Genomic DNA, 27,296 nt, shown 5'->3' with positions numbered 1-27,296 from the left:
TTACCTTAAGGATTTCATCAAGCATAATCTGCCTATTGTGATGAAAGATTTGCTATGAAGTGCTGCTACTGACACTGCTGTTTAGCATCGGCCATGGTCCAGCCACCTGTGTGGAAATTAAAGGCTAAGTGCCCACCAAGCTCTCTTGGCTGAATATGTTTAGGAGCCAACCACAGCTACTGGTTGGTGAAGAGGGATGGAGGGTTTTCATTATCACGGGTTTTCATTATCACAGCATTCATCGTAGTATCATCATCAGCAAAGAAATCCATGTCACTCACACTAGAGGCACCGTGTCCAGATCAAAAGCATGGGTGTCGATATGGAAAAATGGGCGAAGCACCGCTCAGGAACTCCAACCAGAGAATTTAGGCTATTCAGCAGTCTTCACAGTTATTGTTTGGAATAAAGCAGGAATAATTTCATCCCCATCAAAATCAAGGGCAAGGCTTCTGGTCAAAAAGCAGCCCTGGCCATAAACAAAGCTAGAGTCCTCAACCCCACCAACTGCAACCAAAAGGATCTAACCGACTCTGCACCCAACAAGATCTTTACATGTGCCAGGGCAGTTGAAAACATAAATGCTCCATTAGCTTGACCAAAAATCGGCCAAACAAACCTGCCCATACATACAAACCTGACAATTGTAAAGCTAAACAATATGACATAATAGCATTTTGTGATAGGAACCACTGTAATAACGACTCTAGACTACATGGGTGGCCAGATATACCACAAAAGCAATATAGCATATTAGCATCAAGCTCTTCAAGGAGGCTTTCACATTTGTTTCAGAGCCTTGTTTCCTAAGCACGTGCGGAAGCATTCTTTACAGCACATGATTTTCCCCTTAGCCTTGAATTGTAACGGGTGCCCAAAGTTACTTTCATGTTGGCTATAAATACAGTGTCATGGCGTTGGGGCATCGACCCCAATGGGGAAAAATTTTTGAAGTCCCACTATACAAGGCCCCAATTCTCTTTCAATGGTAGAATGGAAAACTATGACAAGATGTCTGCTCTATCCAAACTCAATGAAATCATTGCCTCTTGACCCGTTTTATCCCAGACAATCTTTCCACAATAAAAGAGGGCCCCTGCTGCACATGATAAAACCAAAGGAACTCCAGCAACACAACCCCCTGGAAAAAGATTCACAAGCGTCTGCAAAAGAAGGTCATGATTCAACAAAAAGAATTCCCTTGCAATTGCTTATCAAGTTCAAAAGTAATGTACACAAGGCATCAACCTCACCAACTTACAAGGGAGGAGAGAGCTTACCAAAAAGGAAGCTGTAAAATGTAGCACTGGCGCAAACAGCTGGAAAACTTTATTGCCATCTTCATAGCCATTGAAGGCAATTATCATCGAAAATGTGTGAATCACAAGGAAAGAAAGTGATACCAATGCTGTTGAGGGAAAAGAAACACAAGCATTGTTTAAAGTTGCACCATGTGCACACAAGTGCATGTGTGTGTGCCTGTGCACACCTGAGAATTCAAAGAGACTGGTTTCCCACAGATAAGATACAATTTCTAAATGGATATTTCTAAATGAATTTCAAAGAGACTGGTTTCCCACAGATAAGATACAATTTCTACATGGATATTTCATCTCTCTCTCTCTCTCTCTCTCTCTCTCTCTCTCTCTGTGTGTGTGTGTGTGTGTGTGTGTGTGTGTGCACGCACGCGTGTATGTGTGTGTGAGAGAGACAGAGAGAGAGCTCTGCGTGCTCGTGTGGTCCTGCTGCTCCCCTGACGTTCGTCACCTGATTGGCTAGGAGTATTGGCCATCCTCTGTTTTTGCTGTGCTGTGACGGTTATCGTCTTCCTGCTGTTCATGACCTTCTGTGCTGCCTGTGCCTGTCGCTTCTTCTCAGAGCCTTCGTCTCTTCTTTCCATCTCGTCCCCTTCTGCTGCTGTTCCCTTCCTACTCACTGGCTGTAGCCTCTTCTTGTTTCATAGCTGCTGTCTTTGCTTTCTGCACAGCCTCTTCGCTTGTGTGGGTGTGTGTCGATGAGAGATTGTGTGCAGCTGCGTGAGTGTGTGTGTGTGTGTGTGTTCCAGTCGGTGTTCTATCTGAGAGTGTGCGCGCGTGTCTGTGAGATCATCTCCATGTCTGTGTGAGCTTCTCGTATCATGAACACACAGGAACAGGTAATTCACTACAAAAGACATGAGAAACGTGTTGATGGCACCGATCCCAAGAAGCCAAGGCATGAGGATCTTGTTGCACAGTTTCTTTATGATGTGCTGCATCAGGATTTTCAGGGTGCAAAGTGGGAGAAGCCTAAACCCACACTAAAGTGAACTATCCTGAAGAATGCAATTCTTCCCAAAGTAAAGTTGTTCTCCGAACAGGCTGTGATTCTCTTCTTTCTGGGCCGGGTGCCCTCTGCAGAAGATGTTGGGCAGTGGTTAAACATAATGCTTGCAAGATTACATGTAGGAGGTGTCTACTATGGTTTTTATGAAGTGGTGCTCAAGCAGCCTGATTTCAAGCACCACTTGTGTAGACTCGTGCTTCATCTTCTGGTATTGCATCTACCTCTGTAGAGATAGACGTTGGCATGCTCTGGTCTCATGTTGTGAAAGGTGGCATTCACGCATTGCAAGGTGATATAGACATGATTGTTACTTAACTTTCTACTTCTTCCTATTGATAATGATGAATGCACCCATAAGATGTGTATCATACAATGCACAAGGTTTGTGTTCCCCTAATAAATGAAGACTTGTTTGGGAATATGTACATAAGATGCACCCTAATATCATGTTTTTCACGAGCATAACCAGCATGAATTTACTGAGAAAACAGGTTTCTTTGATGGTTATTGTATACTATGTTGGCTTGAGTTCTTTTTCTGGTGTTTGTGTGTTAATCAAGTAGATTTTACAACCTACAATGGCTTATAATGATCTAGATGGCAGGCTGATTATTTTGAAGTGCATGCTCAATGGGGAACTCTATGGGTTTGGCTCTATATATGTATTATGCCCCTATAGTTTCAGCCCGCCTCTTTTGTAGCATTTTATGAGTCGGTATCCTTGGTGTCCGCTCTTATTTGTGGGGATTTTAATAACTCCCCTTCTCCTCGTGACAATACTCTGGATCATTCTCATATGCTTGCTTTTGAGAAAGTGCAAAAAGCCTGGAGAAATGTCGTGGTTGATCTTGGATTGAGAGATTTATGGACAACCACTTCTTTTGACAAGATAGGTTTTACTTTTCACCATAATGCGCATTCGGATTATCGATCAAGATTGGATTGTTGGTATCTCTTGCATGCACATTATGTTGATATTTTTCCATGTCGTATGTGGATTGATTAATCTTTGAACCTTTCTGATCATGTGCCGGTTTGGTTGGGTTCGTACTTTGATGTGTCTCTTGATGAGGCTTCTTTACCCACTATACGGCTTGGTACTTGGGAGAAGAAAGACAATGTATATATCAGCTGAAGAACATGTCGTAGTTTCTGGAGGAGACCAATCATACTCGCATGCTATGATCTATCCCATCAAGAAGAGGATCATATTGTCTATGCAAAGCATGCACTGGCTCTCAATGACCATCGAAAACTGCAGAAATGGCAAGTTAGATCACGGCAAAAACCCCTTTGGATAAGGGTTGCTCATCTAAAGCTTTTTTCAAAAGCTTGCATGTTTCGAGACAAAAACAATATATATCTAGAGTGATGAAAGAGAGAAATTGGACATGAACATACACCAGCTAGCATGAATGTGTTATGCATTTTCAGCATGTTTTTGCAACACCACCCCAGATGACTCCTGATATTCGTAGGGCTTGACAGGAGCTTTTGTCTCATGTTTCCAGCATTATAGATGTCACCAACTTGGACATTTTCAAGTATAAAAGGGGTTTGGTGGACTCCACGATGTCTAAATATTTGGAAAGTACAAGCTTTGGGAATGGGAGATTATCCTAGAATACAAAGGACCACACTCCTAAAATTTAGGAGAGTTGCTATTTTTGGCCCGACTCCGATGGAAATTCTGTTCGCGTCATTACATCTGGAATTGAGCAGATACCAAGAGTTGGCAAAGTGCCTATGACAAAATGTCTACTAGTTGGGATATTTTTAGAGGTAAAGATTATGGAAGGACCCATCTTTTAGATTGGGACATGTGGCAAGAAAGTGGACTAAAGTGAGACAAGTGGCCTGACACTTGTTAGAAAATGGATCAAAGTGAGACAAGTGGCCTCACACTTGTCACTTCAGCTATTGTATGGCTCTCCACTTGTCATTGTAGCCTTCTCTTGCCATTTTAGCTCATGGGAGGCCCAAATCTATAAATTGGAGCCCTCTCTTCATTAATGGAGGCTCTCTTGCTGCACACTAGCCTCTACCACTGTTGAAGGCTTCCCTAATGATGGCTACTCTCTTTCTCTCTCTCTTAAAGGTTGCCCACGAAGAATACCGGCTGTTGGGGACTGTTTTGGAGGCTTCCATCGCGAAGAAATACTGAAGGCAAGGGTATTTAATCATTTATTATGATTTCTAGCCATTGTACTTGTTGTACCAGCCCTTGTACTTGCTGTACTAGCCACTGTACTGGCTGTACAAGCCCTTGTACCTGTTGTACCAGCCACTGTACTGGCCGTACCAACCCCTGTACTTGCTGTACCTACTGTACCAACTACTGTACCAGCCATTGTACCTACTGTACCAGCCACTGTTCTGGCTGTACCAGCCCTTGTACCGGCTGTACCAGCCACTGTATCTATTGTACCAGCTGAATGGAGAGCTGAACCTGTTGTACCAGCTCTATTGCATGAAGACCCGTGGCTTTTGGGGAAGAATCAGTACCCACACGGAGGTATATGGATTATATTGTTGGCTCGGCATTTCTACAGCCTGTGTTCCGGCTTGGTTGCCTCGTGTTGGGCTATGTTATGGCATTTGTATATGGATAATCCGGCACCTCCCGTGGGGAGAGTAAGGCCCTCAAAGCTTGTACATGATATTATTCTCCTTGGGTAATAAAATACTCCAAGGGGGGGGGTCGGCCCATTCCGGCCTCTATGTGGTGTCACATGTGCAAGATCCATTTTCAGCATTTGTGGATGTTTTGTCCAGCTTTTATGTTTTATGCAAAGTGATGATGGATGTGTTAAGGTTGTGGCCATGTTTAAGTGTTTTGATATGCTTTGATGATATCAACAAGTGTATCAAAGGCCCTAGTCCCCCGAGCACTCAATGCCGCGAGTTACATTAGATATGGATGAAGCGGTTGATTTGGAGTCCATGTTTTCAGCTATGGAACTATACATGGCAATAACTTCGTAAATGGAAGATTCCAAGATGGGATGGATTGACTAAGGAGTTCTTTTTGTAGTTTTGGCCTATGCTTGAAGATCAATGAGGCTTGGAATTTGGGCGTCATGCCTTCTCCTTGGCAAGAGGGTTTGGTAAGACTAGTGCCAAGCAGGATGTGATCTTATTGCAGGTTGATATTGCTAAGGCTTTTGATACAGTCCAATGTTACATTGCAGAAAACATGGCAAAGTTAGGTTTTAGTCCAAAAATGCAAAACATAATTTATTGGATGTATCGAGATAGCACTGCCAAATGCATTTTGGGAAAAGGCTTATCCTCTCTGGGTTTTGGGTAGATCTGTTTGACAAGGCTGCCCTCTTAGTGCCTTGCTTTATGCTATTGCTACTCATCCCTTCTTGGCAAATATGGATAAGCTCACTAAGACTGGCAGATTACATGGGCTTGGTCTGACTAATGGTCGGCATCTGGTTGCTCATATGCTTATTAGTCATGACTCTTTCTTCTTTCCTAAGAATACACAATCGAATCTGCAATGTCTCATGAACGCCTTGCATCTGTTTGGAATGGCAACATGTCTTTTATCAATTTAAAAAAATCAAACTTGTTGCCTCTTAGCCAAGCTAACTGGCATTGCATTCTATGGCCTGGGCAAATCATATAGCCTATACACAACATGTCAAACATTTGGGATATCCTATGGGATGGAATCTTTCACTTCGTGATGCTACACATTGGGTGCTGCAAAAACTTATGATTAAGTTGGAATATTGGAAACTCTCTACTTGGCCACTTCATGTCAGATTGAGAATAGTTTAATTGATTTTGATGGCTTACATTCAGTTTTTTCTCCCTCTTCTAGCATGGTCTAAAAAACCAACTCTCTGGTTTTATGACAAAGAGCATTGAGATCTTTTGGCAACTGGAGGGCTTAACATTTTGGATATCCATTATCATGTTCTAACACGCAAAGCCACTCTGCTTCGGACTTTTCTTGCGTCTCTCTACTTTAATGTGAAGGCAGATGCATTTGGCATATGGCAGCTATCTCACTGGGAACTTTTATTTGGCTGTGTGGAGGGTAAGATTTTTGGATGCCCTTATGTCTCTCATCTCCTTGCAGACTGGACGCTTGTTCTACAATATATTCAATGGTCGGGTAGATCTCCTGAGACTCGCAATACCTTGAGACAAGAAAGTGTGGAGCCGTGCATTCCTTGCTCCTTTGGCTCTTCGTTCCCCATGGTGAGCTTACTTTACAAAAGACATTCGGGTTTGCCAAGATGATGTTGATGCTAAAGGAAATATTATGTCCTTTCCTCCAGCTCAAAAACGTTGGCAGCTGGGTATGCACTACAGACCTTTATGGTGCATGTTATAAGAACAATTGTAGCCTTTTACTCCTCTTACGGTTGTTCCGGATGGTGAAAGGAGGAAAAATTGGATTTTCCATAGGGTAGATCCCATACCTTATCCTAGTTTCTCTCTCTCTCTCTCTCTCTCTCTCAGGTTTCAGCTGCTTTGATCTACAGGTTGATTATTCGTGCGCCTTGGTTTGTCAACAAGTTGATAAGATTTGCTTACTAAGACAGCTCGTTGGTGGAAACAAAACCTGAAGAAAATATGGCATAGTAAATTGCCACTCAAATCTGGATTATTTTTATGGCGATGCTTGTTGGGAGTTCTCCCAGTTGGAGAATTTCTTGAAAAAAGACACACAGCTACTATGAAATGCCCTTCTTGTCGTTGCATAAAGAAAACAGTGATGCATCTTCTTTGGTCTTGTCCAAAGACCAAAAGTTTCCTTCAGGAAATTTCACATTCTCTTGAACTCAGATTCCCAAGGTATTCCTTCTGTAGATTTTTTTGGCTTTTTGTCATGTGGCATTCTAGATTGGATCATGCACGGCCCTTCCTAATTTGAACTAGATATTGGGCTTTGTGGCATGCAAGAAATCAGTTGGTTTTTCATTCCATAAGGATTGCACGCTATCACTACTTTGTCAATCCTTGCGTCAATCTTTGTTTGACACCATCCATATGCATCAGAGCAATGATGGCTAGTTGGCTTTGTTTTTAGCTTGTATCATCCTAGGAAGTTTTCCCTCGTCTTCAGGGCTTCCTTTTTATATAGTAAAGAAAACAATGCTTGTATACACACAAAAAAGTGTGTGTGCGCGCGTGCGTGTGTACCTAAGAATACAGACTCCTCAAAGATACATTTTCTTAATACATGTTCCCGCCTTCTCTTAATAAACATGATACTAATATCTTTAAGCATACCAAAAGAGCATAGGTGTGGGTGAACTTACCTGCTACTAGGAACAGAGGCATTTGACTGCAGGACTCAACATAGAATGTGGCTGGCCCAAACGAAGGAGTAAGGAGACTGAGACAAAAGAAGACTGCATGTGCAACTCCGTGACCCAAACCACCAGCTGCAATGGTTGCAACACTCTGTTAGTAGTAACATTCAAAGGCTCAAAAAAAATCCTTAGCTTACAGAAACTATAGAAAGTCTTAAACATCAAAAACAACAAAAACAATTGCTAACATATCAAAGAGTGCAAGTGGAGAAAATCTAATAAAATTTGCCAAAAGATAACATAAGCTAAGATTTGCATTAATAAGGTTTTTTTATTTTTATTTTGTCATTGTAGCTTTTAAGGATGCTCTATTTTGCTATGATTTGAAATTAATTGATTTACTTGTCGTAAAATCTTTTGGAGATGATCTATGTCTATTCCATATCATATACACATTGTACCCTTTCTAGTCTCATAGGCCATTTTGGGCTTCAAACATTGGTCTTGTAATTGAGCAATAAAAGTGGCTTCATCCAAAAAAATGACTCAAGACTAATTTACGAAATTTTAAGAAATGGAAAGGCAAATAGACTCAATTACCATGAAAATACTTCAAGAAAAGTCCTAAAAACCAATCATGTACTAAGTGCTGGAATCAAGGAGTAGCAACAGTAAGAGCCTAGGTCTAGTGCTTGTTACAAATTGGCTATGGCAAATGATGCTCCATGTTCAAGCGAAGAAGATAGAGTGAGAGAGGGAAACAACAAATAAAAGCTTGATTAATGTGTAAACCTTTCAAGTACAATGCTCTTTTATAGAGCTAAAAGCCTTATCTTTCTCAACACTCTACTTACTGAGGCAGTGACACTTGGCTAAACCAGTGACATCACTGCTTACACACAAACACATCAAGTAGCTATAAGTCCCTCTTCACACACTCTAATACACATACACCTTTTAAGGGGTGTTCACACAAAGAAAGCTCCGAAATACCTAACAAACCCCCCTTTGTAGCGAAGGTAGAGATGTATCAAGACAGACCTTTAATAGACATGGTGATTTGGGCTCACTGACACCATGTGATGCAAAAGATCATAGTGGCCATACCTGACGTGATACAACACATCACAATTAAACTTGCAAATGGAGCTTGACCACCCATGACTTTAACTTACATTAGTCTATTAAAAACAACTCCCCCTTGCTCCAAGTAGGGATAGACATGAATGTATGGAGCCTGCCTATACCCCTTGCTTTCCGAGCTATATCCCATAAAATTACATTTGATTGCCTTGTCATCAAGCGTACTGCCTTGTCATCAAGCATACTGCGGTGTTAGTGGGGTATCTATTCAGCACATAAGTGGCACACATAACACCTCCAAGAGGCAAATCTTGCACCTTCACCATGCAACGTGCATCTCCATAAGAGACGTGTTCTTCCTCTCTTCCACACCATTTTGTTGAGGTGTAGACTCTAGTCTACCAACATTATCGTTTGCATTAGCCAAATTATAAAAGAAGATTCCATGTACTACTACATAGCTGGGTGGGTTATCACTCCTCACCCTCTATCCAAAATGACCCTCGACACTGTCTTCTCTTTGATCTTAATGGTCACTTCTGAAACGGACATGTCACAGTCACGGTGGAAATGCTAGAGATAACCTTCATTAGCCATGGCGATTTGGGCTCTAAACTGCAACATGTGATACAAAAGATCACAGTGTGCCAACATCTGAAACTCTCTTGTCATGCCTGATATAAGAGCTTGACCACTCATGATTATGCCTACGTCAGCTCCCCAAAGAAATCCCCCTTGAACCTCAGTAGGGATATGTTGAAAACAAGGAGCCTTTTACAGAAAACAAGGCTTACAAGTATGAAAAAAGCACACAAGATTATTTGTTGGATTTTGGGGGACATACCGAGCAGAGAACCCTTGACTCATACATATAGGAATTAGATAATTTTTGGGAGTTTTAGAAACTTCTCAATGATGTGTCGATTAAGATTTGCCCTTTTGTATCGGCATTGCAAAGTGATTGACACTTAGGTTATCATTTTGGACTCGTGGGCCAAGGTAGAGAACCTGTAATTGCACAAATTGGGAGCTACAGAGAAAAAACCCCAAATTTTGCATTGGCTCCAATTTGTTGCAAGAGACTTGATTTTGAAAAATCCCCAATATTTTGAGGCTACCAAGAGCTTCAATTTGATGATTTTCATCATATTTCAAAAAAGCCCTAAATTTTATATACTACAAGAGCTCCAATTGAAGCAGAGGAATGAATTTTTGCAAAATCTCTAAAAATCTCAATACGCAAAAGCTCTAATTTGATGAATTTTTCAAATTTTGAAAAAAATCGCAAATTTTAATGATTCTTCAATTTTGCAAATCTTGCCTCAATTTCTTGACGGCGCTCTCAGGCTGCACAAGCTGAAATCCTAAAAATAGAGAAAACCCTAAATGGCTCCGATACCACTTGTTGGTTTAGGATTTACACAAGTGCACCTAATCTAAGGTGCTATATGAGTCAATGATGATTAATTGAAGCTTCCCCAAGTTCAATGCTTTTATCGCCTTAGAGGCTCATCTAAATGACATCACTACTTATGTCAGACAAGCATAATATCTAGATATTATCCTAAGTTCTAACCACTCTAAGGGTGCATTCACACACATACTGACTCACCCACACACATAAGCGAGTGTTCACACATATACAACTCTGAATATCCAACAATGGTGTCCTCATAGGACCACATACATCCCTATACACTGCAATGGCCGAGACGACTGACAGCAAGTTCTTTATACATACAAAACATCCAAGAGAGTAATTGTCCCACCTTTTGCAACAACGAGTACAACTTTGTAGCACTTGTCCTTTCACAGGATAGGAGTTGTTCGCACGTGTGATAGTACCTCCTTAGGGAGTAAAACCAAGAGATGAAAACAAATCTCACTCAAAAGTGACGTGCTTGCTAGCACCACTATCAAAATACCAAACATGCAAATCCATTACTAGCATGCATATGTCATGTAAAGAAGGATCATAACTACACTGCATATGGAATGTCATAGTTTGTGGACTCCTTCTCAGCACGAGGTGCTGATACATTATCAGCCATGCCTGAATCTTTCGTCTCTTTCTCCTTTGCCAGCCTTTTCCTGCACTCATTAATGTAATGACCAAGTTTCCTGCTACAGTTGCACTTGCCATTCGTCTTAAGGCTTGTTGACCTGTTTCTCTGCATCCTTGCCAAAGGATTGGGCTGAATCTGTCGTAGACTTATTACCCCCCCTATGAGAATGCTTTGCCTTTACCACACTAGTTTGCTGCAAAGGTTTGATCCCCAATACGCATACCAAACCTGTTTTGCCTCGACTGCAAAAGAGCATTGAAACCAACTTATCAAATGTCAGGGCATTTGGAATACCCTATTGTACATACTGTTGGCGTGCTGGTGAGGTAGGGCGTGCCTCAAGTCCAATCACCACATTCCAAAAGCCTTTGGCAACAAGTACATGACTCATCATGTATGACCACAGTGGATAGTTGGTCCCATCCAACTCATCCCCCGCACCAAGCACTCCAAATACATCATTTCCAGCCATTTTTGCCTACAAAAAAGTAATATCCCACACCAAATGCTACTTTTCCAATGCACTGCAAAAGGAGTGCCCACTGAATGCAAGCTTTAGGTTGCGAGTAGCTCACTGAAAGAAGACACCTGCAAGTGCACTAAAAATTACAGTGTAGCGAGCAGAGAAAATTATCTAATAGAAAATGTCTGAGTGAGGCCAGCGAAGAAGTAGCAGATGCGAGTGGTGCAGGAAATCAATGTTGATGCAGAAGGTTGACGGCAAGGAGTGGGTGTAGGAGCCAGAAAGCCAAAGGTCATACTTCAAATAGAGGTGGAGCTCAGGCGTGCAGAAGGCTCGAACCTCGACAGCTCTGATACCAAATGTTGGGGTCGGGGAGCAGCAGCAGCAATGTACACACACAGTCGTGGAGATGCAGAGAAGCATGAGAGGGAAGAAAGCACACAACTTGATGTAGATTGCTTGACAATAAATTGTGTATCAAGTACAAAAGATAAGTACAACATTATATTACAGAGAAATTATTTTTTAACAACAGCCTCTACAAGCAACACAAAATGGATTTTTTTTACAAGACTAGCATTAACATATCTTCCAATCCTAAGGCATCCCATGAAGCATATGGGTGCACTCCTTGGAGACTGTTTCTATTCCTTTGACACAGAGTAAGCTTGCAGCCTTGGCAGAGGGGCACATGAACAGAACCCACTAGTCAATCACACTTGTCCTGTATAATCATGTCCATGTGGCATCCAAGTGCAGGATGCACATGACATGGGTGGACACTCGGGACAAGTAATTCCAAGCACTCTTGTTCATTTTTGGTTGGATGCATGTATGGGTGTGCATGTGTTACTACATGCATGTACAAGTACGTAATGACTTGGTCCCACAAGCCATAAAGAAGAGATTGCATCACCCACATTGTCTCATGTAGATTTGCTTAATCTCTCGTCAGAATGGGTCAAGATACTTGCTGATTATAATTGACGCTACTCCTTTAGGTGTCTTTACTTTATAAACAAGCCTTTGAAAGCATGTATGTGATTTACCAAGCGCAATCTGGATCTTGTCAGTGAACTGCAGTCGTGGTTTTGACATCTTCTCAGCCAATACATTTAGGAAGCCCTCCACTTTCCTGCAAAATAAGTCTTTCACAAAGCTCTGAGTCCTTGCAACACTTGCTATGAAAAGGCTACAAAGAAAGACAAAATCTAGGGTATATGCACGTACTTGTACAATTTCCAGAACACTGGCCTTATGGCTTCTTGAAAAGCCACACATGTAAACAGTAACAAGAACAGCAGCCCAGGGGAAGATCCTATGGGAAGGAAAGCCCTCCAAATAGCTGATAAGATGATGAGGCTTACTAGCCAAACGAGCGCACTGCATCATCAAGACAATGAAAGTAAATAATACCTCTATAAGTAAAAAAGGAGAAGGTTAGAATTATGTGTGATACATGCAGAATCTTCAAAGTTCAAAGACCTAAACACATAATCCAGCATCGCCCTTATTCATTTGAATTTCATGAGGGTGCCATGTGCAAGTGTGAATGGAGATAAGAGTGCAATGGAAGATTTCGAACAAAAATGAGCATACTCACATACCTAAACTACTGCTATATTTTATTACAATTCTCTCTATACAATTGTGCCTGCCATTCTGGCTCAAGGCTGGAAACTGAAGAAAATATCTAACTACTAAAGATGTCTTTCCCAGATAACCCAAGTCACAACCAGGACCTTATCTTGGGTTATCTTGCAGGTGGAACACTGGCTAATGAGGCAATGAGGTATCTTGCTGCTGATTTTGAATTGATTCTCCACCTATGGTGTCATCGGCTGTTTTCTTAATTTTCATATTGTATTTGGAAAACAAGCTGCTTGAGCACCCACTATTTCGTACTCAAATTCTCTATTGGAATAAAGTATTCCTCAGGGGTCGGACCGTTCCAGCTCTAGTGTGGTGTAGTGTGCTTTAAATGTACCGTGTCTGGCATTATTCTCATTAATAGTTATTTAACCACAATAATAGGGCAGTTAATCCACCGCATTACACAGTGGCCACACCGACAAGTAGATGTGCAGTGGGCATCTCCCCGGCACCAAAACAGGATGAATTCTGCTCTGCACATTGTCTTGGATAATCTCCCATTCTCAATAGCTTGTACTTCTTCATCTTGGCATCCATGATAAACCAATAATCACAGAGCTTACATCAGTTACCCCAAGCCCAAGCCACTCCGCTAGGTAGAGGTGACCACCACCCAAGCCACTCATAAGGGGAGTTTCCAACTTCACACCAAACCCAGTGGATCTCGCAGGCAGGGCCCAGCCTCAGATAGACTCCAACATGGATCTCTCAAGACACAAGCCTAATCTCACATTGGAGCAAGGATGCACCCAGGAACAAAGACTTCCTCGCCTTCTTCACCACTGGGCGCACCAACAGTAGCAAGAAGGCAATCATCACAGCTTCCAGGTGACTAACCCCCCCCCCCCCCCCCCCCCGGGGGCCCCCAATGATGACATCAGCAACCGGTACCATTGGTACAAGCCTATTATGTACCTAATACTAATCCCAAGATTAAGGCCTAATCTTGCAAGGATAGGGGAGCCCAAAGATTAGGGGAAGCAGGCTGATATGCAGCTGGCTAGGGTTCGTTATTAATAAATCCATGGATACTGGCTATTATGACTGGATGGTTATTTAGAGCAGCAGTAGTCACTATACGCAGCTGGCTAGGGTTCATTATTAATAAATCCATGGATACTGGCTATTATGATTGGATGGTTATTTAGAGCAGCAGTAGTCACTATATAAGTGATTTATGGGTTATTATCATTATCGCTTGAGACACGATCATTCTCTGCTTGGATCAAGAGTTGTCATACTCTTGCCGTGGACATGGCACATCACAGCTGGTCTTGTTGAGGGTATGGACGGGTAGGCATTGGTGGTATGGAACGCCAAAGTTGACTAGCATGGATCTGTGGGAGTGAGCCTGGTGGTATGGATGGGTAGGCACTGGTGGTATGGCTCGTGGGACGTTTGCGGATGCACACCGTGGTTGGGTGGTGAGATTGCATGCACCCTTCTACATTGTTTGTACCGATCCTTGTGTTTAGCATGTGTTAAGGTGATCCTACGAGAGGTCGTCACCATTAAAAATTCTAAGTATGAAGTGTCTCAATGTGTTCTAGATCCCCTTTCATCTAATGTTGATTGTGAATTGAATATAGTTAGTTAGATGCTTGGCAAACCCACGCTTTAGAAAGCATCAATGCATCGTTCATGTTTTTGTTGCTCAATTGCCTCATGGTCTTCCGCCCGGTCAGTCAATAGACCATAGGATTGATTTGATTATGTTGTATGTGTGTGAAAGCTCACTTATGTGAGTAGGCAAGTAGGTGTGTGTGAACTTACTCTTAGAGTAGTTACGATAATATTTAGATATTATACCTATCTAACATAGGCAGTGATGTCATTCAGATGAGCCTCTAAGGCTATAAAAGCATTGTACTTGGTGAACCTTCATATCAATCAATCTAATCATCATTGAGTCATGCAACTCTCTAAGCTTCGTCGTCTCTCTCTCTCTCTCTCCCTCACTCCGCCAAATCACGGAGTCCGCAGACCAGCGCAGATTTGGCCAGTTCTTGCTAGAGACACAGCGCCACAGAGAGAGACTGCTACGGACTCATACCACAGGGAGAGGTGGGCGACAACTCCAGCTCACTGATTTCTTCTAGAGATCTATCCCAGTGCCTATTCTGACACAGGAGGGGGTTACACTTCAGCGTGTTGCGGACCTCCGAGCCAGACGGAGACCGAGAGCACCAGGCTACCAGACTCCCAGACTACATCAGAGGGAGATCACAGAGATACAGGCTCGACATCAGCACCATATCCAGGAGCGGCTAGCTCACTTACACTCACACCCGGAGATCATGCTCCGAGGTATTTTTGCCTCGCCATCGCCTATGTATCACATATTACACCCCCATTATGGTACTGGTTGGAGCTAGACAGATCTGCATTGCATTCTTGTATACCCTGCGCATATAGGTTGCATACTGAGCCTCTAGCAGTAGTGCTCCATCCATCACACCCCCCCACTAGCTCAATACTTTCATAGTTTATTTCATGTTCATTTTGTCCTTTTTTTTCTGGACATCCAGAAGACATTGACAGTTGTACATTGATTTGTCTCATAGGTCGAGTTCGGCCTCTAGTAGACGTTAATATAGCTTTCTTTCTTTCTTTCTTTCTTTCTCTCTCTCTCTCTCTCTCTCACCATGGATATCTTCCATCCATGTTACGTACCTAGGATTGATTTGATTATTTTGGATATTTAGAGTTGTGTGTGTGAAAGCTCACTTATGTGAGTAGGTAAGTAGGTGTGTGTGAACTTACTCTTAGAGTAGTTACGATAATATTTAGATATTAAACCTAACATAAGCAATCATGTCATTCAGATGAGCCTCTAAAGCTATAAAAGCATTGTACTTGGTGAAGCTTCATACCAATCAATCTAATCATCATTGAGTCATGCAACTCTCTGAGCTTCGTCGTCTCTCTCTCTCTCTCTCACCATGGATATCTTCCATCCATGTTACGTACCTAGCACTAACCCTGGGGTTAGGGACTAAATTACTAATCCAACATGGTTAGGGGATTCTGAGAAAAAGCACCAAGGTCTTTTATTTTGCCCATAAAAGAGGAGGCCCTGGACCACTTGTACTCAGCCCATGACGAGATCAATGGAATGATCCTTGAGCTATGTTTTGTAATAATGGAGCTCCTTGCTTGGACCTGCTGCCAAAACCGACCAAAATATCTATCAATCTTGCATAGCCCTCTCAGGGAATCATAAAGATCACCTTGAATCTCAGTGAAACTCAAAAGATTCACCTCCCCAATCCGACTCAATGCATTTGCAACCCTATTCAAGCTACCCTTCTGATACCAAATCTCCATGTCAAAATCCAATTTTTTTGGGAAAAAGCACTAAGTTCCTTTTTTTTGCCCATAAAAGAGGAGGCCTTGGACCACTTGTACTCAGCCCGTGTGACGAAATCAATGGAATGATCCTTGAGCTCTAGTTTGTAATAATGGAGCTCCTTGCCTAGACCTGTTGCCAAAATCGACCAAAATATCTGTCAATCTCGCATAGCCCTCTCAGGGAATCATAAAGATCAGCTTGAATCTCAATGAAACTCAAAGGATTCACCTCCCCAATCAGACTCAATGCATCTGCAAAGCTATTCAAGCTACCCTTCCAATACCAAATCTCCATGTCACAATCTTGCATCAACTCTACCCACCGTGCCTTCTTCCCCCTCAACTCAGATCTATCACAAAAATACTTTATCAACTCATAGTCGGTCAAAACAACAAATTTGGATCCATACAAGTAATGTCTCCAAATTTTCAATGCATGAATAACCGCAAATAACTCTTTCTCTTGAGTATCCTATCTAACCTGGGTATCATCAAGCTTCTTGCTTTCAAAAGCCACAGGTCACGTCAGAATACTCACTGAATTCTTAAGAAAGACAATGAATCCTAAAAACGAACAAACACGTCTGACAGTCCCAGGTACCGGCCAATCTAAAACCTTCTGGATCTGCTCAAGATTAATGCTCGACCCATCTCTAGAAATCCGATGACCTAGATATGTGATCTCTTTACGAAAGAATTCACACTCAAAAATTCTTACATACAGTCATTCACGCCTTAGAATCCCCAAGACAAATCTGAGGTGCCAAAGAACGGCTATGTATCAAAATATCGTCTAAGAATACCACAATGAATTTCCCCAAACAATCCCAAAAGAGATCATTCATCATCTGTTGAAAAGTAGCAAGAGCATTCGTAAGCCCAAAAGGTAATACGAGAAACTCGTAATGACCTATCTTGTTCGAAAACCCATCTATAAGACATCTTCGTGGACTATCTTGATCTGATGATAAGTTTTTGTTTTGGAAATCTCTACAATATGTCGGCTTTACAAATTAATATATGAAAAATCATTCCTTAAAATAAGGGTTACTTAAAAACTCAGTTGGTTTTTCTTAATTCTGGCCGGTACACTTGAGATAAACTCGAGCATCTTCGAGTAAAAAAGACAATGTATGATTCTTACAATCTACATGGACGTCATGGTTATAAAACCATTCTTTACCTATAATAATGTCTACCCTATCTAGATTCATCAACAAAAAATCTAGATTATCTGAATAACTCTAGATAGATATAGGCAACTGGGCCACACATCTATTCCCGATCTATCGATGCCCCGCTGTTAGGTTCACACGATAGACATGATCACTCGCCGGGTCTCCACTCCCAATTTTTGTAACAATTTTGCATTAATAAAATTGTAAGTGCCTTGGATACCACGTCATACTCATCCTCCGCCTGGAGGAACTCATCCCTAAACATCTGCTTGAAACCAGCCCAAGCGCTAGGCTCGTTCCGAAGCTCTCTCTACCATGGCAAGGCTTTCCCTTTCAGGAGACCTTGCACCATCTGAATCTTTTGAGCATCCTAGACAGGATGGAATTCGAAGTGAACATTCCACATGTTAAGCCATGCATCAACCATTTCCTGATGATCTAACAAATCATCGGTAAAGGAGCAGGGCTAGGGTTTTGGCATGGGTAAGAGAGATGGGTGGGTAAAGATGGAAAAGAGAAGAAAGAAGCAAGGATTGAACTCTGTTGCTGCAAAAAGAAAAGGATTGCCGATTCTGAATTTTCAGAAAAGCAAGGGGAAAACTACATAAAACTGTAGGAAAAATTTGAGATCATGGCGTAAACCACTTACCTAAATCTTCACGTGCTCCATGTACAAGAAGAGGGGTGTGAAATCTTCTCCCCGACTGTTTTGTCCCACCCTGATCACTAAGAAGAGTCTTTTTTTTAATGGTTTTAACGTTTAAGATGTGCGCTTATAATCTTATGTTCATGCTTTTTTTTTGTGTTTAAAAATGCCCATGCTTTTCTTTAAAGATGGGTGCCCCTTTAGTTAGGCCCCGAAAAAATATAGACTTGGCTTTCTTTAGAAAGCCCGAAATAGCATAGCGCGTGCTTTTCCTCCTAGTGGCCTGTTCAAAAAACAACCAGTCCAGCCCACGTGCTCACGTTCATGCACGCACCCTTCTCGATGATTTGAAGCCGCCATAGATAGGGGCTGGCAATGTTAGCATATTCACCCCCAGTTTCTGCCCATGTTTGGAGTCCCTTTTTGATCCCTTTTATGGCCCTTGGTTGTGGGCTGGCCTTTTCCTGGTATTTTTCCCAGGTTGGGTGACTTTTTCCCAGTCGGCCGGCTCTAATTTGTCCAATCGGCCAGTAGCTTTTCTCCAGTCGGCCAGCCCTTCATTACCTATTTATAGGTGGGCTTGCCTTCTTCACTTTTCTGTAGTTTTGGTCATCTTTTGTATTGTAACTCGCAGCGGGTGCCCGGGGGACTAGGGCCTTTGACACACTTGTTGATACCATCAATGCATATTAAAACATTTAAACATGGCCACAGTTAATGCATATCCATCATCACTTTGCATAAAACATAAGGCTGGACAAAACATCCACAAATGCTGAAAATGGAGCTTGCACGTGTGACACCGCATAGAGGCCGGAATGGGCGACCCCCCCCCCCTTGGAGTATTTTATTACCCAAGGAGAATAATATCATGTACAAGCTTTGAGGGCCTTACTCTCCCCACAGGAGATGCCGGATTATCCATATACAAATGCCATAACACAGCCCAACACGAGGCTACCAAGCCGGAACATAGGCTGTAGAAATGCCGAGCCAACAATACAATCCATATACCTCCGTGTGGGTACTCATTCTTCCCCAAAAACCACGGGTCTTCATGCAATAGAGCTGGTACAGCAAGTACAACTCTCCATTCAGCCGGTACAACAGGTACAATGGCTGGTACAGCCGATACGGTGGCTGGTACAGCAAATACAACAAGTACAAATGCTGGTACAGCATGTATAGTGACAAGTACAGCAAGTACAGAAGTTGGTACAACAAGTACAATGGCTAGAAATCATAATAAATGATTAAATACCCTTGCCTTTAGTATTTCTTCGCAATGGAAGCCTCCAAAACAGTCCCCAACAGCCGGTATTCTTCATGGGCAGCCTTCAAGAGAGAGAGAAAGAGAGTATCCATCATTAGGGCAGCCTGTAATGGTGGTAGAGGCTAGTGTGCAGCAAGAGAGCCTCCATTAATGAAGAGAGAGGGCTCCAATTTATAGATATAGGCACTTTGCCAACTCTTGGTATCTGCTCAATTCCAGATGTAATGACGCGAACAGAATTTCCATCAGAGTCGGGCCAAAAATAGCAACTCCTAAATTTTAGGAGTATGGTCCTTTGTATTCTAGGATAATCCCCCATTCCCAAAGCTTGTACTTTCCAAATATTTAGACATCCTTGAGTCCACCAGACTCCTTTCATACTAGGAAATGTCCAGGCTAGTGACATCCTCCCCAACTTCTTAAAAGTTGTCCGCAACTTTAAGCTTCAAGCCATATATTCAAGATATAATCATGTCCCATGTAAATGGGCGAGACAAATCAGTCCCATAAGTTCAGATATCATAATCCAAGCTCAAAGCACACAAACATGTGCCAATCCACATGACCCTTGGCGTACACATAAGTCCCTTGCCAACCAGGTATCATGTCCACTTTACCACTTGCACTCCGTGTTGGTACTCTGACCACACACCTTGGATGAGAGGTGGGCTCAAGTAACAAGATAAAACAATCACTCGCAGGCATAAATAGCCTGGTGTTCCATAAGCATTTCTGCTGCACATAGTTTATAGGCATTTCGGCCACCAATAGTTTGTAGGCATTTCGGCCACCAACTCACACTACCCTCTCAAGTGCCCATGTTCCCTTCCATCTGCTCTTTATTGTTCCACCTAGATATGGTAGGAACAATCTTCAAGAGAGCACGTAGGACAAGAGAATACTACACACGGTATGTTGTGCTCCACACTACTCTCTAAAGTGCCCATGTTCCCTTCCATCTGCTCTCTATTGTTCCACCCACACATGGTAGAAACAATCTTCAAGAGAGCACGAGGACAAGAGAACACTACACAAGGTATGTGAACCATGAGTTCCATAAGTCCAATGCATTCCAAATAAAGGGAGCCATAAAGAATAATCCATAAACTTGAGGATAGATCCAAATCCCTAGAAAAGAAGTGCAAGAATCCATAGACCTGTATACCATAACTCTTACCACATACTCCGTGCTAACCACACACCTTGGAGTAGAGGTGGACTTTATCCATAAAAGCATCATATTCATGAGATATCCAAAGATTTTCTTCTCTATAAACTCGGACAGATTCGTCCATAGAAATTGCTTGTGAAGCCCAATATCTATATAAATCTCGTCCAGGAAAGAAATCTCCATAGATATAATCCATCCCAATAAAGAGAGCAATAAACAATGTTTCCCTAAAACCATCTCAAGGCAAACAACACCACCTTTCTCCTTGCATGGCTATACAAGGGTTAGTGAACATAAAAAACACTTCATAGTAAATAGCAAAAGCACCAACTTTGCAAACTCAAAGTATACTTAGCTTTTCTTTGCCAGGTTGATCATGAAGCCAAAAGAAATATCTCGTCACCATATCCTTAAGATATCCTTAAGATATCCTGAGATATATCTCCATATAGCTTGCCTGTAAGCTTGATAATATAATCCACAATATCATATGGAAAGAGTGCTAAAAGTGTGCACATAAAGCCAACTCCATACTTCCAAGATAAAATTTTGTGAATTCATAAATCCTTAGATTAACAAGCTATCTACTGCTCATGCTCATGCTCTTGCTTCATAGGCTATGAAGTGGCTGGCCATGCTTAATAGCAATGATGGTAAGTTTGGTCCCCACTTGAGATCTTTTCTCTTCCTTATTGATAGAAGGAAGCCTCCGCTTCCAAGAAAGCCTATGCTCTAATACCAATGTAACTCGCAGCAGGTGCTCGGGGGACTAGGGCCTTTGACACACTTGTTGATACCATCAATGCATATTAAAACATTTAAACATGGCCACAGCCTTAACACATATCCATCATCACTTTGCATAAACCATAAAGCTGGACAAAACATCCACAAATGCTGAAAATGGAGCTTGCACGTGTGACACCGAATAGAGGCCGGAATGGGCCGACCCCCCCCCCCCTTGGAGTATTTTATTACCCAAGGAGAATAATATCATGTACAAGCTTTGAAGGCCTTACTCTCCCCACGGGAGATGCCGGATTATCCATATACAAATGCCATAACATAGCCCAACACGAGGCTACCAAGCCGGAACATAGGCTGTAGAAATGCTGAGCCAACAATATAATCCATATACCTCCATGTGGGTACTGATTCTTCCCCAAAAACCACGGGTCTTCATGCAATAGAGCTAGTACAGCAAGTACAACTCTCCATTCAGCCGGTACAACAGGTACAATGGCTGGTACAGTCGGTACGGTGGCTGGTACAACCGGTACGGTGGCTGGTACAACAAGTACAGCAAGTACAAATGCTGGTACAACATGTACAATGACTAGTGCAGCAGATATAGAAGCTGGTACAACGAGTACAATGGCTAGAAATCATAATAAATGATTAAATACCCTTGCCTTCAGTATTTCTTCGCGATGGAAGCCTCCAAAACAGTCCCCAATAGCCGGTATTCTTCATGGGCAGCCTTCAAGAGAGAGAGAAAGAGAGTAGCCATCATTAGGGCAGCCTCTAACGGTGGTAGAGGCTAGTGTGCAGCAAGAGAGCCTCCATTAATGAAGAGAGAGGGCTCCAATTTATAGATTTGGGCCTCCCATGAGCTAAAATGGCAAGATAAGGCTACAATGACAAGTGGAGAGCCACACAATAGCTGAAGTGACAAGTGTGAGGCCACTTGTCTCACTTTGATCCACTCTCTAACAAGTGTCACGCCACTTGTCTCACTTTGGTCCACTTTCTTGCCACATGTCCCAATCTAAGAGATGGGTCCTTCCATAAACTTTATCTCTAAAAATATCCCAACTGGTAGACATTCTGTCATAGGCACTTTGCCAACTCTTGGTATCTGCTCAATTCCAGATGTAATGACACGAGCAGAATTTCCATCGGAGTCGGGCCAAAAATAGCAACTCTCCTAAATTTTAGGAGTGTGGTCCTTTGTATTCTAGGATAATCCCCCATTCCTAAAGCTTGTACTTTCCAAATATTTAGACATCCTTGAGTTCACCAGACTCCTTTCATACTAGGAAATGTCCAGGCTAGTGACATGTATCCCTCACTTCTGAGACCTTTTATGTCTCTTACTCGAGATTGCTTCATTGCAATATATTCAACATAGTTGCTTCATCTCTCTCTCTCTCTCTCTCTCTCTCTCTCTCTCTCTCTCTCTCTCGATTGGGACAACTTGGCTTTCCTCCTACCGGTTCTATTCTTCTTTGGGGTGACAATCAGAGTTTCATCGCCATCGCCATCGCCATCGCCAAGAACCTTGTGTTTCATGCTCGTACAAAATACATTGAGATTCAATATCACTATGTTTGTGAACGGGTTCTTGTTGGAGATTTGCGTTTGGAGTATTGTCCTTCAACAGAGAATGCAACAGGTTTGTTCACCAAGCCGGTTTCTAAGGCTTCCCTCGTTCCTCATCTTCGGCTTGTCGGAGTTTGTTTAGCATCTGGTGCTGAGAGGGGGTGTTAGCATATTCATCCCCAGTTTCTGCCCATGTTTGGAGTCCCCTTTTGATCCCTTTTTATGGCCCTTGGTTGTGGGTTGGCCACCCCTATTTTCCCGGTATTTTTCCCTATTTTCTTGGTATTTTTCCTAGGTCGGGTGACTTTTTCCCAATCGGCTAGCTCTGATTTGTCCAGTCGGCCAGTAGCTTTTCTCCAATTGGCCAGCCCTTCGTTACCTATCTATAGGTGGGCTTGCCTTCTTCACTATTCTGTAGTTTTGGTCATCTTTTGTATCCCTCACTTCTCAGACCTTTTATGTCTCTTGCTCGGGATTGCTTCGTTGCAGTATATTCAGCATAGTTGCTTCATCTCTCTCTCTCTTTTGTAGGGCTAGATACTTACCTTCAGTTCTTTCTTTTCTTTTCCAGACAGTGTATCAGATGTCACATGGTTGTAACTCTGGTCTCATAGGTCACTTTGGCCTTTTGAAGACGTTAATATAACATTTCATTTCTCTCTCTCTCTCTCTCTCTCTCTCTCTCTCTCTCTCTCTCTCTCTCTCTCTCGCACTTCTCAGATTAGCACACTATATCTTGGTTCCGCTCTATGCACTCTTTCAGGCAACTTGTGCATGCCTCCTTTCACGTCTGTGCACAGATTTTTGCAGCCAACATGCACTGCTTGTGTGTGTTTTTTTTTCCCTATCCCACACAAGCCCTACTAAAGGCCATCTCCCCTGTCCTCACCGCTGGCCAGCTTAAATGTGCTGGCTGCTCTGGTCCTAGCCCTCTCTTCTCTGCTGCGCATAATGTGCACATGCTTGTCAAGAGTAGGCACTTGAGCATAAACGCAGACCATCTGGGAGTAAAACCCTAAGAGGAATTAGGGTTTTTAGTGAGGGTCCTTTCAACACGTCTTCTACACCCGTAACTCACATATTCCCCCTTTCTCAAAATCCACATACAACCATGACATCAACCCTAGAAAGCATATTGCTTTACAAGACCCAAAAAAAAAAACTTGGAATCTCAACGTGAATAAAACCATGATGGACACGTAAACCTTTGTAGACTTCGCATTCAGGTCGCTCTGATACCAAGTGTAAGAGATGTACTAGGCCTATCTAACCAAGATCTCATAAACATAAATTAGAGAAAACCAAATAAAAGAGGAGCAAGTAAGCTCACCACCCAACGGTAGGATTAGTACTTCGATCAACCCCCGAGCCAGGGGCCAAGGCTCCACTCCATAGATAAATGCCAATCAACACTAACATCCCATACCACCATTGCCTTCCCTCAAGAGCCCTCGACAAGACTATATGTGATCTGCCATAGATAAATGCCAATCAGCACTAATGTCCCATACCACCACTCCTTCCCTCAAGTGCCCTCGCCAAGACTATATGTGATCTGCCATGTCCATGGCAGGAGTAGAAACTCTGGTCCAGGCACATACCCATCAAAAGTGCACTGCGTGACTCAAAATACAATAATAACCCAAGGCATCACTTATATAGTGATGCCGGCCACTTAGCTAACAGCTAATAGCCTATTTTTATTAATTATGAACCTTAGCCCTCTGCATCTGCCAGCTATCTCCTAATTCCAGTGTCCCCTAACCCTATTGGATTGGGCTCACTAATCCGAGGAGCTCTAGATACATAACAACTCCACCTATGAGCGAACGTGTCGTTTTGGTATGATAAGAAAAATGAGTAAGAAACTAGTTGCGGTATCCTACCCAAGGAAAAGGAGCTTCTGGCAATGATTTATGAACTCAAAATCTGGAGGCGTTATTTGTATGGTTTTAGATTTGTAGTAGACACATTAACATTTACTCAAGTATGTTTGTAATCAACCCGACTTGAAAAGTTGAAAAGCTAGATTAGTAGAACTCATGCATGAGTTCGATTTAGAGATCCGTTACTGCAAGGGACTAGCAATCTACTTGCCAAGCCCTTAGTAGGTCCGAGAGGTCAATGATTTCTCATTTACGAAGATATCAACTCGCTTTTCTCTCTCACACAAGGGGCGTTGTCAAGATGATTTATACTTTGAGCGAATCTAACAATTGGTCCATATAGGTTGTAGTCCCCGAGATATGAACGATCTAGAAACTCAAATGAGGGTTGCAAAGAAAGATATTCACTCAGCAAGCCATTCGAGGTGGCTAATTATGTAAACATGGCAGGTGACTGCTATTTAAACATGGTAACATTTTCATGCCAACTAATGTGGACACCTAAACTAAAATCTTGTATGCATGCCATGACACACCTCATGCAGGGCACCAAAGCATGCAGAGGATTTGTTGGCCAGCTATTGTATTGGCTGCACATAAAATCCTTTGTGTGTGAGAGCGTACACCGTGCCAACTCAACAAAGCAGAGAGACTTAGAGAAGGACGAATGCTCCATCCACCTGAGATCCCTTACAATAAGTGGCAGAGCTTCTCTATCGATTTTGTGGTTGGACTACCACCCAAATATAACATGTTTGGTTGTGCAAAAGCGTAATTAATGAAGATCAACGCTAAAAGCAGCAATTCACATGCACAATGATGACACAAAGAAGTAGAGAGACGGAGAAGAGAGAGACCCTTTACCAATTATATTCACATAACGCATGAGTATTTACAATGATTAACAAAAATCCAAATCAAATATGAGCTCTAAATGATGTGCATGAACTATTGCGTACTACCCTCCTCTATGCATTGACATGCCTTTGGTATCCCTTTGTCCTTGTTCTTCATCTATGGCACTCTTATCAACTTTAATTGCCATCTCTACTTCCATGATTGTACTTGGCCTCACATACGTTGCCAACATGTTCTCCAATTCCTTCAAGCATCTACCTTGGTTCCTTGGTTCTCCAACATCTTTAGACATCTAGTTTCTAACTCAATGTTCTTTGGGTTCTTGATTCCGACAAATACACTCTTGAAGTCACGCCTCCCAAGCAACCTCCCGTGCTTGACACTTCTCTTCCCGTGCTCAATGGTATCCTTTTTGTGCTTTTCAAGCTTGACAATATTGTTCTTCATCTTGCTGCTAAAACCACTCTATGATGGAGTCTATATCTACCTTGGATGACACTTGCTTACTAGACCTACTCTCATTATATGCAAACTATTACTATATGCAAGACCTATGCACCAAAGCCTAATGCACGTGCACAAAACTGTCTGCACATGCAAAAACGCAAACCCCCATTTGTTGCATGCAATTCCTGCAAATCCTAATGTAAAAATGATACCTAGAAAGAACATAGATGCTTTGATACGCAATGATGACAAAAAGACGTAGAGAGAAGGAGAAGAGAGACTCTTTACCTACCCTACTCCTCCTTGTATATTATTGAATGAATGAGTATCTACAATGATTGGCAAAGATCCAAATCAAATCTAAGCCCTGAATGATGTGCATGAACTAATGCTTACTTCCCTCCTCCACTAGTGCTTACTGCGCTTCTCTATGCATTAATGAGAAACACTGACATGGAGGTGTACTCTACTAATCCAAATGTTGTGGTTGCACGTCCTTAGTCTTGGTTCTCTTGCCCTTGGTCTTGGCCCCTATCTCTAAATGGATGACTTATGAACCTAGACCTCCTTTATATGGAAATTTTGATAGCAAGTCATATGCTCGTCTTCACAATGCAGGGCCTAGTGTTCATTTCTTCTCTTGAAGCTAAGACCCCTAGCAACACAGCAATCCTGTCGCTTGCCCTATAGAGCAACTCTTGTAAGGGTGCATACATGGATGTGTGTCTGTCCATAATATTACCATCATACCTTTGACAGCACCTACAAGGCATTCATCATTTGAATTCTGATGCATGAAGACTAGTTGGCCATGGAAACAGAGAAACACATATTCTACCTAAACATGATAAAGATGATGGGTATTCAAAGATTAACCATGATGGGTCTTCAAATAATTAACAGTAAACTTTTTGCAAAAACCATATTAACAGATATTTTCACCAGTTTGGCTACTACTTCGGTCTCTATGTATGAACAGCGATAAATCGATAGACCCTAGAAACTTAATTTCCTGTGGCAAAAGATTCCCTTGCAGAAAACCGAGTAAAAGAGACCCAATATGGAAGCATTGGAATCGCACCTGCTGAGAACAGTGAGGACGAGGAAAGGTTTGTGGGCAATGACTGACACAAAGAGGGAAAGGGCCGGACCGAGGGCCAGCAAAGCGTAGCCTATGCCAGCAGAAAGCGCCATCGCTTCTGCTAATGCAGCTGCTCCAACTGCTGGGTGATCTTCTACTCTTCCTTTTATTACACCCAGCCCGTGTGAAATTCAGTCGTCGAAGGCATTTAGGG

At 42.3% G+C, this 27,296-nt stretch overlaps 1 protein-coding gene across 1 annotated transcript; it reads right to left on the bottom strand.

Annotated features, from left to right (window-relative positions):
* Window positions 1-678: 678 nt before the first annotated feature.
* On the bottom strand, window positions 679-27,296 carry LOC147642183 (gamma-secretase subunit APH1-like protein). Its single transcript, XM_086803395.1, has 6 exons — window positions 27,083-27,296; window positions 12,447-12,599; window positions 12,266-12,351; window positions 7,611-7,736; window positions 1,281-1,408; window positions 679-1,163 (listed from the first exon to the last, which is right to left on the bottom strand). Exons 1-6 carry the CDS (start codon window positions 27,193-27,195, stop codon window positions 1,002-1,004), a joined length of 768 nt encoding a protein of 255 aa, XP_086659521.1. The 5' UTR covers window positions 27,196-27,296; the 3' UTR covers window positions 679-1,001.

The sequence above is a fragment of the Cibotium barometz genome, chromosome 1, assembly GCF_041138505.1.
Source record: "Cibotium barometz isolate CiBa-2024 chromosome 1, ASM4113850v1, whole genome shotgun sequence".
NCBI classification, from domain to species: Eukaryota; Viridiplantae; Streptophyta; class Polypodiopsida; order Cyatheales; family Cibotiaceae; genus Cibotium; species Cibotium barometz.
This window is presented reverse-complemented; position numbering and strand designations above follow the sequence as displayed.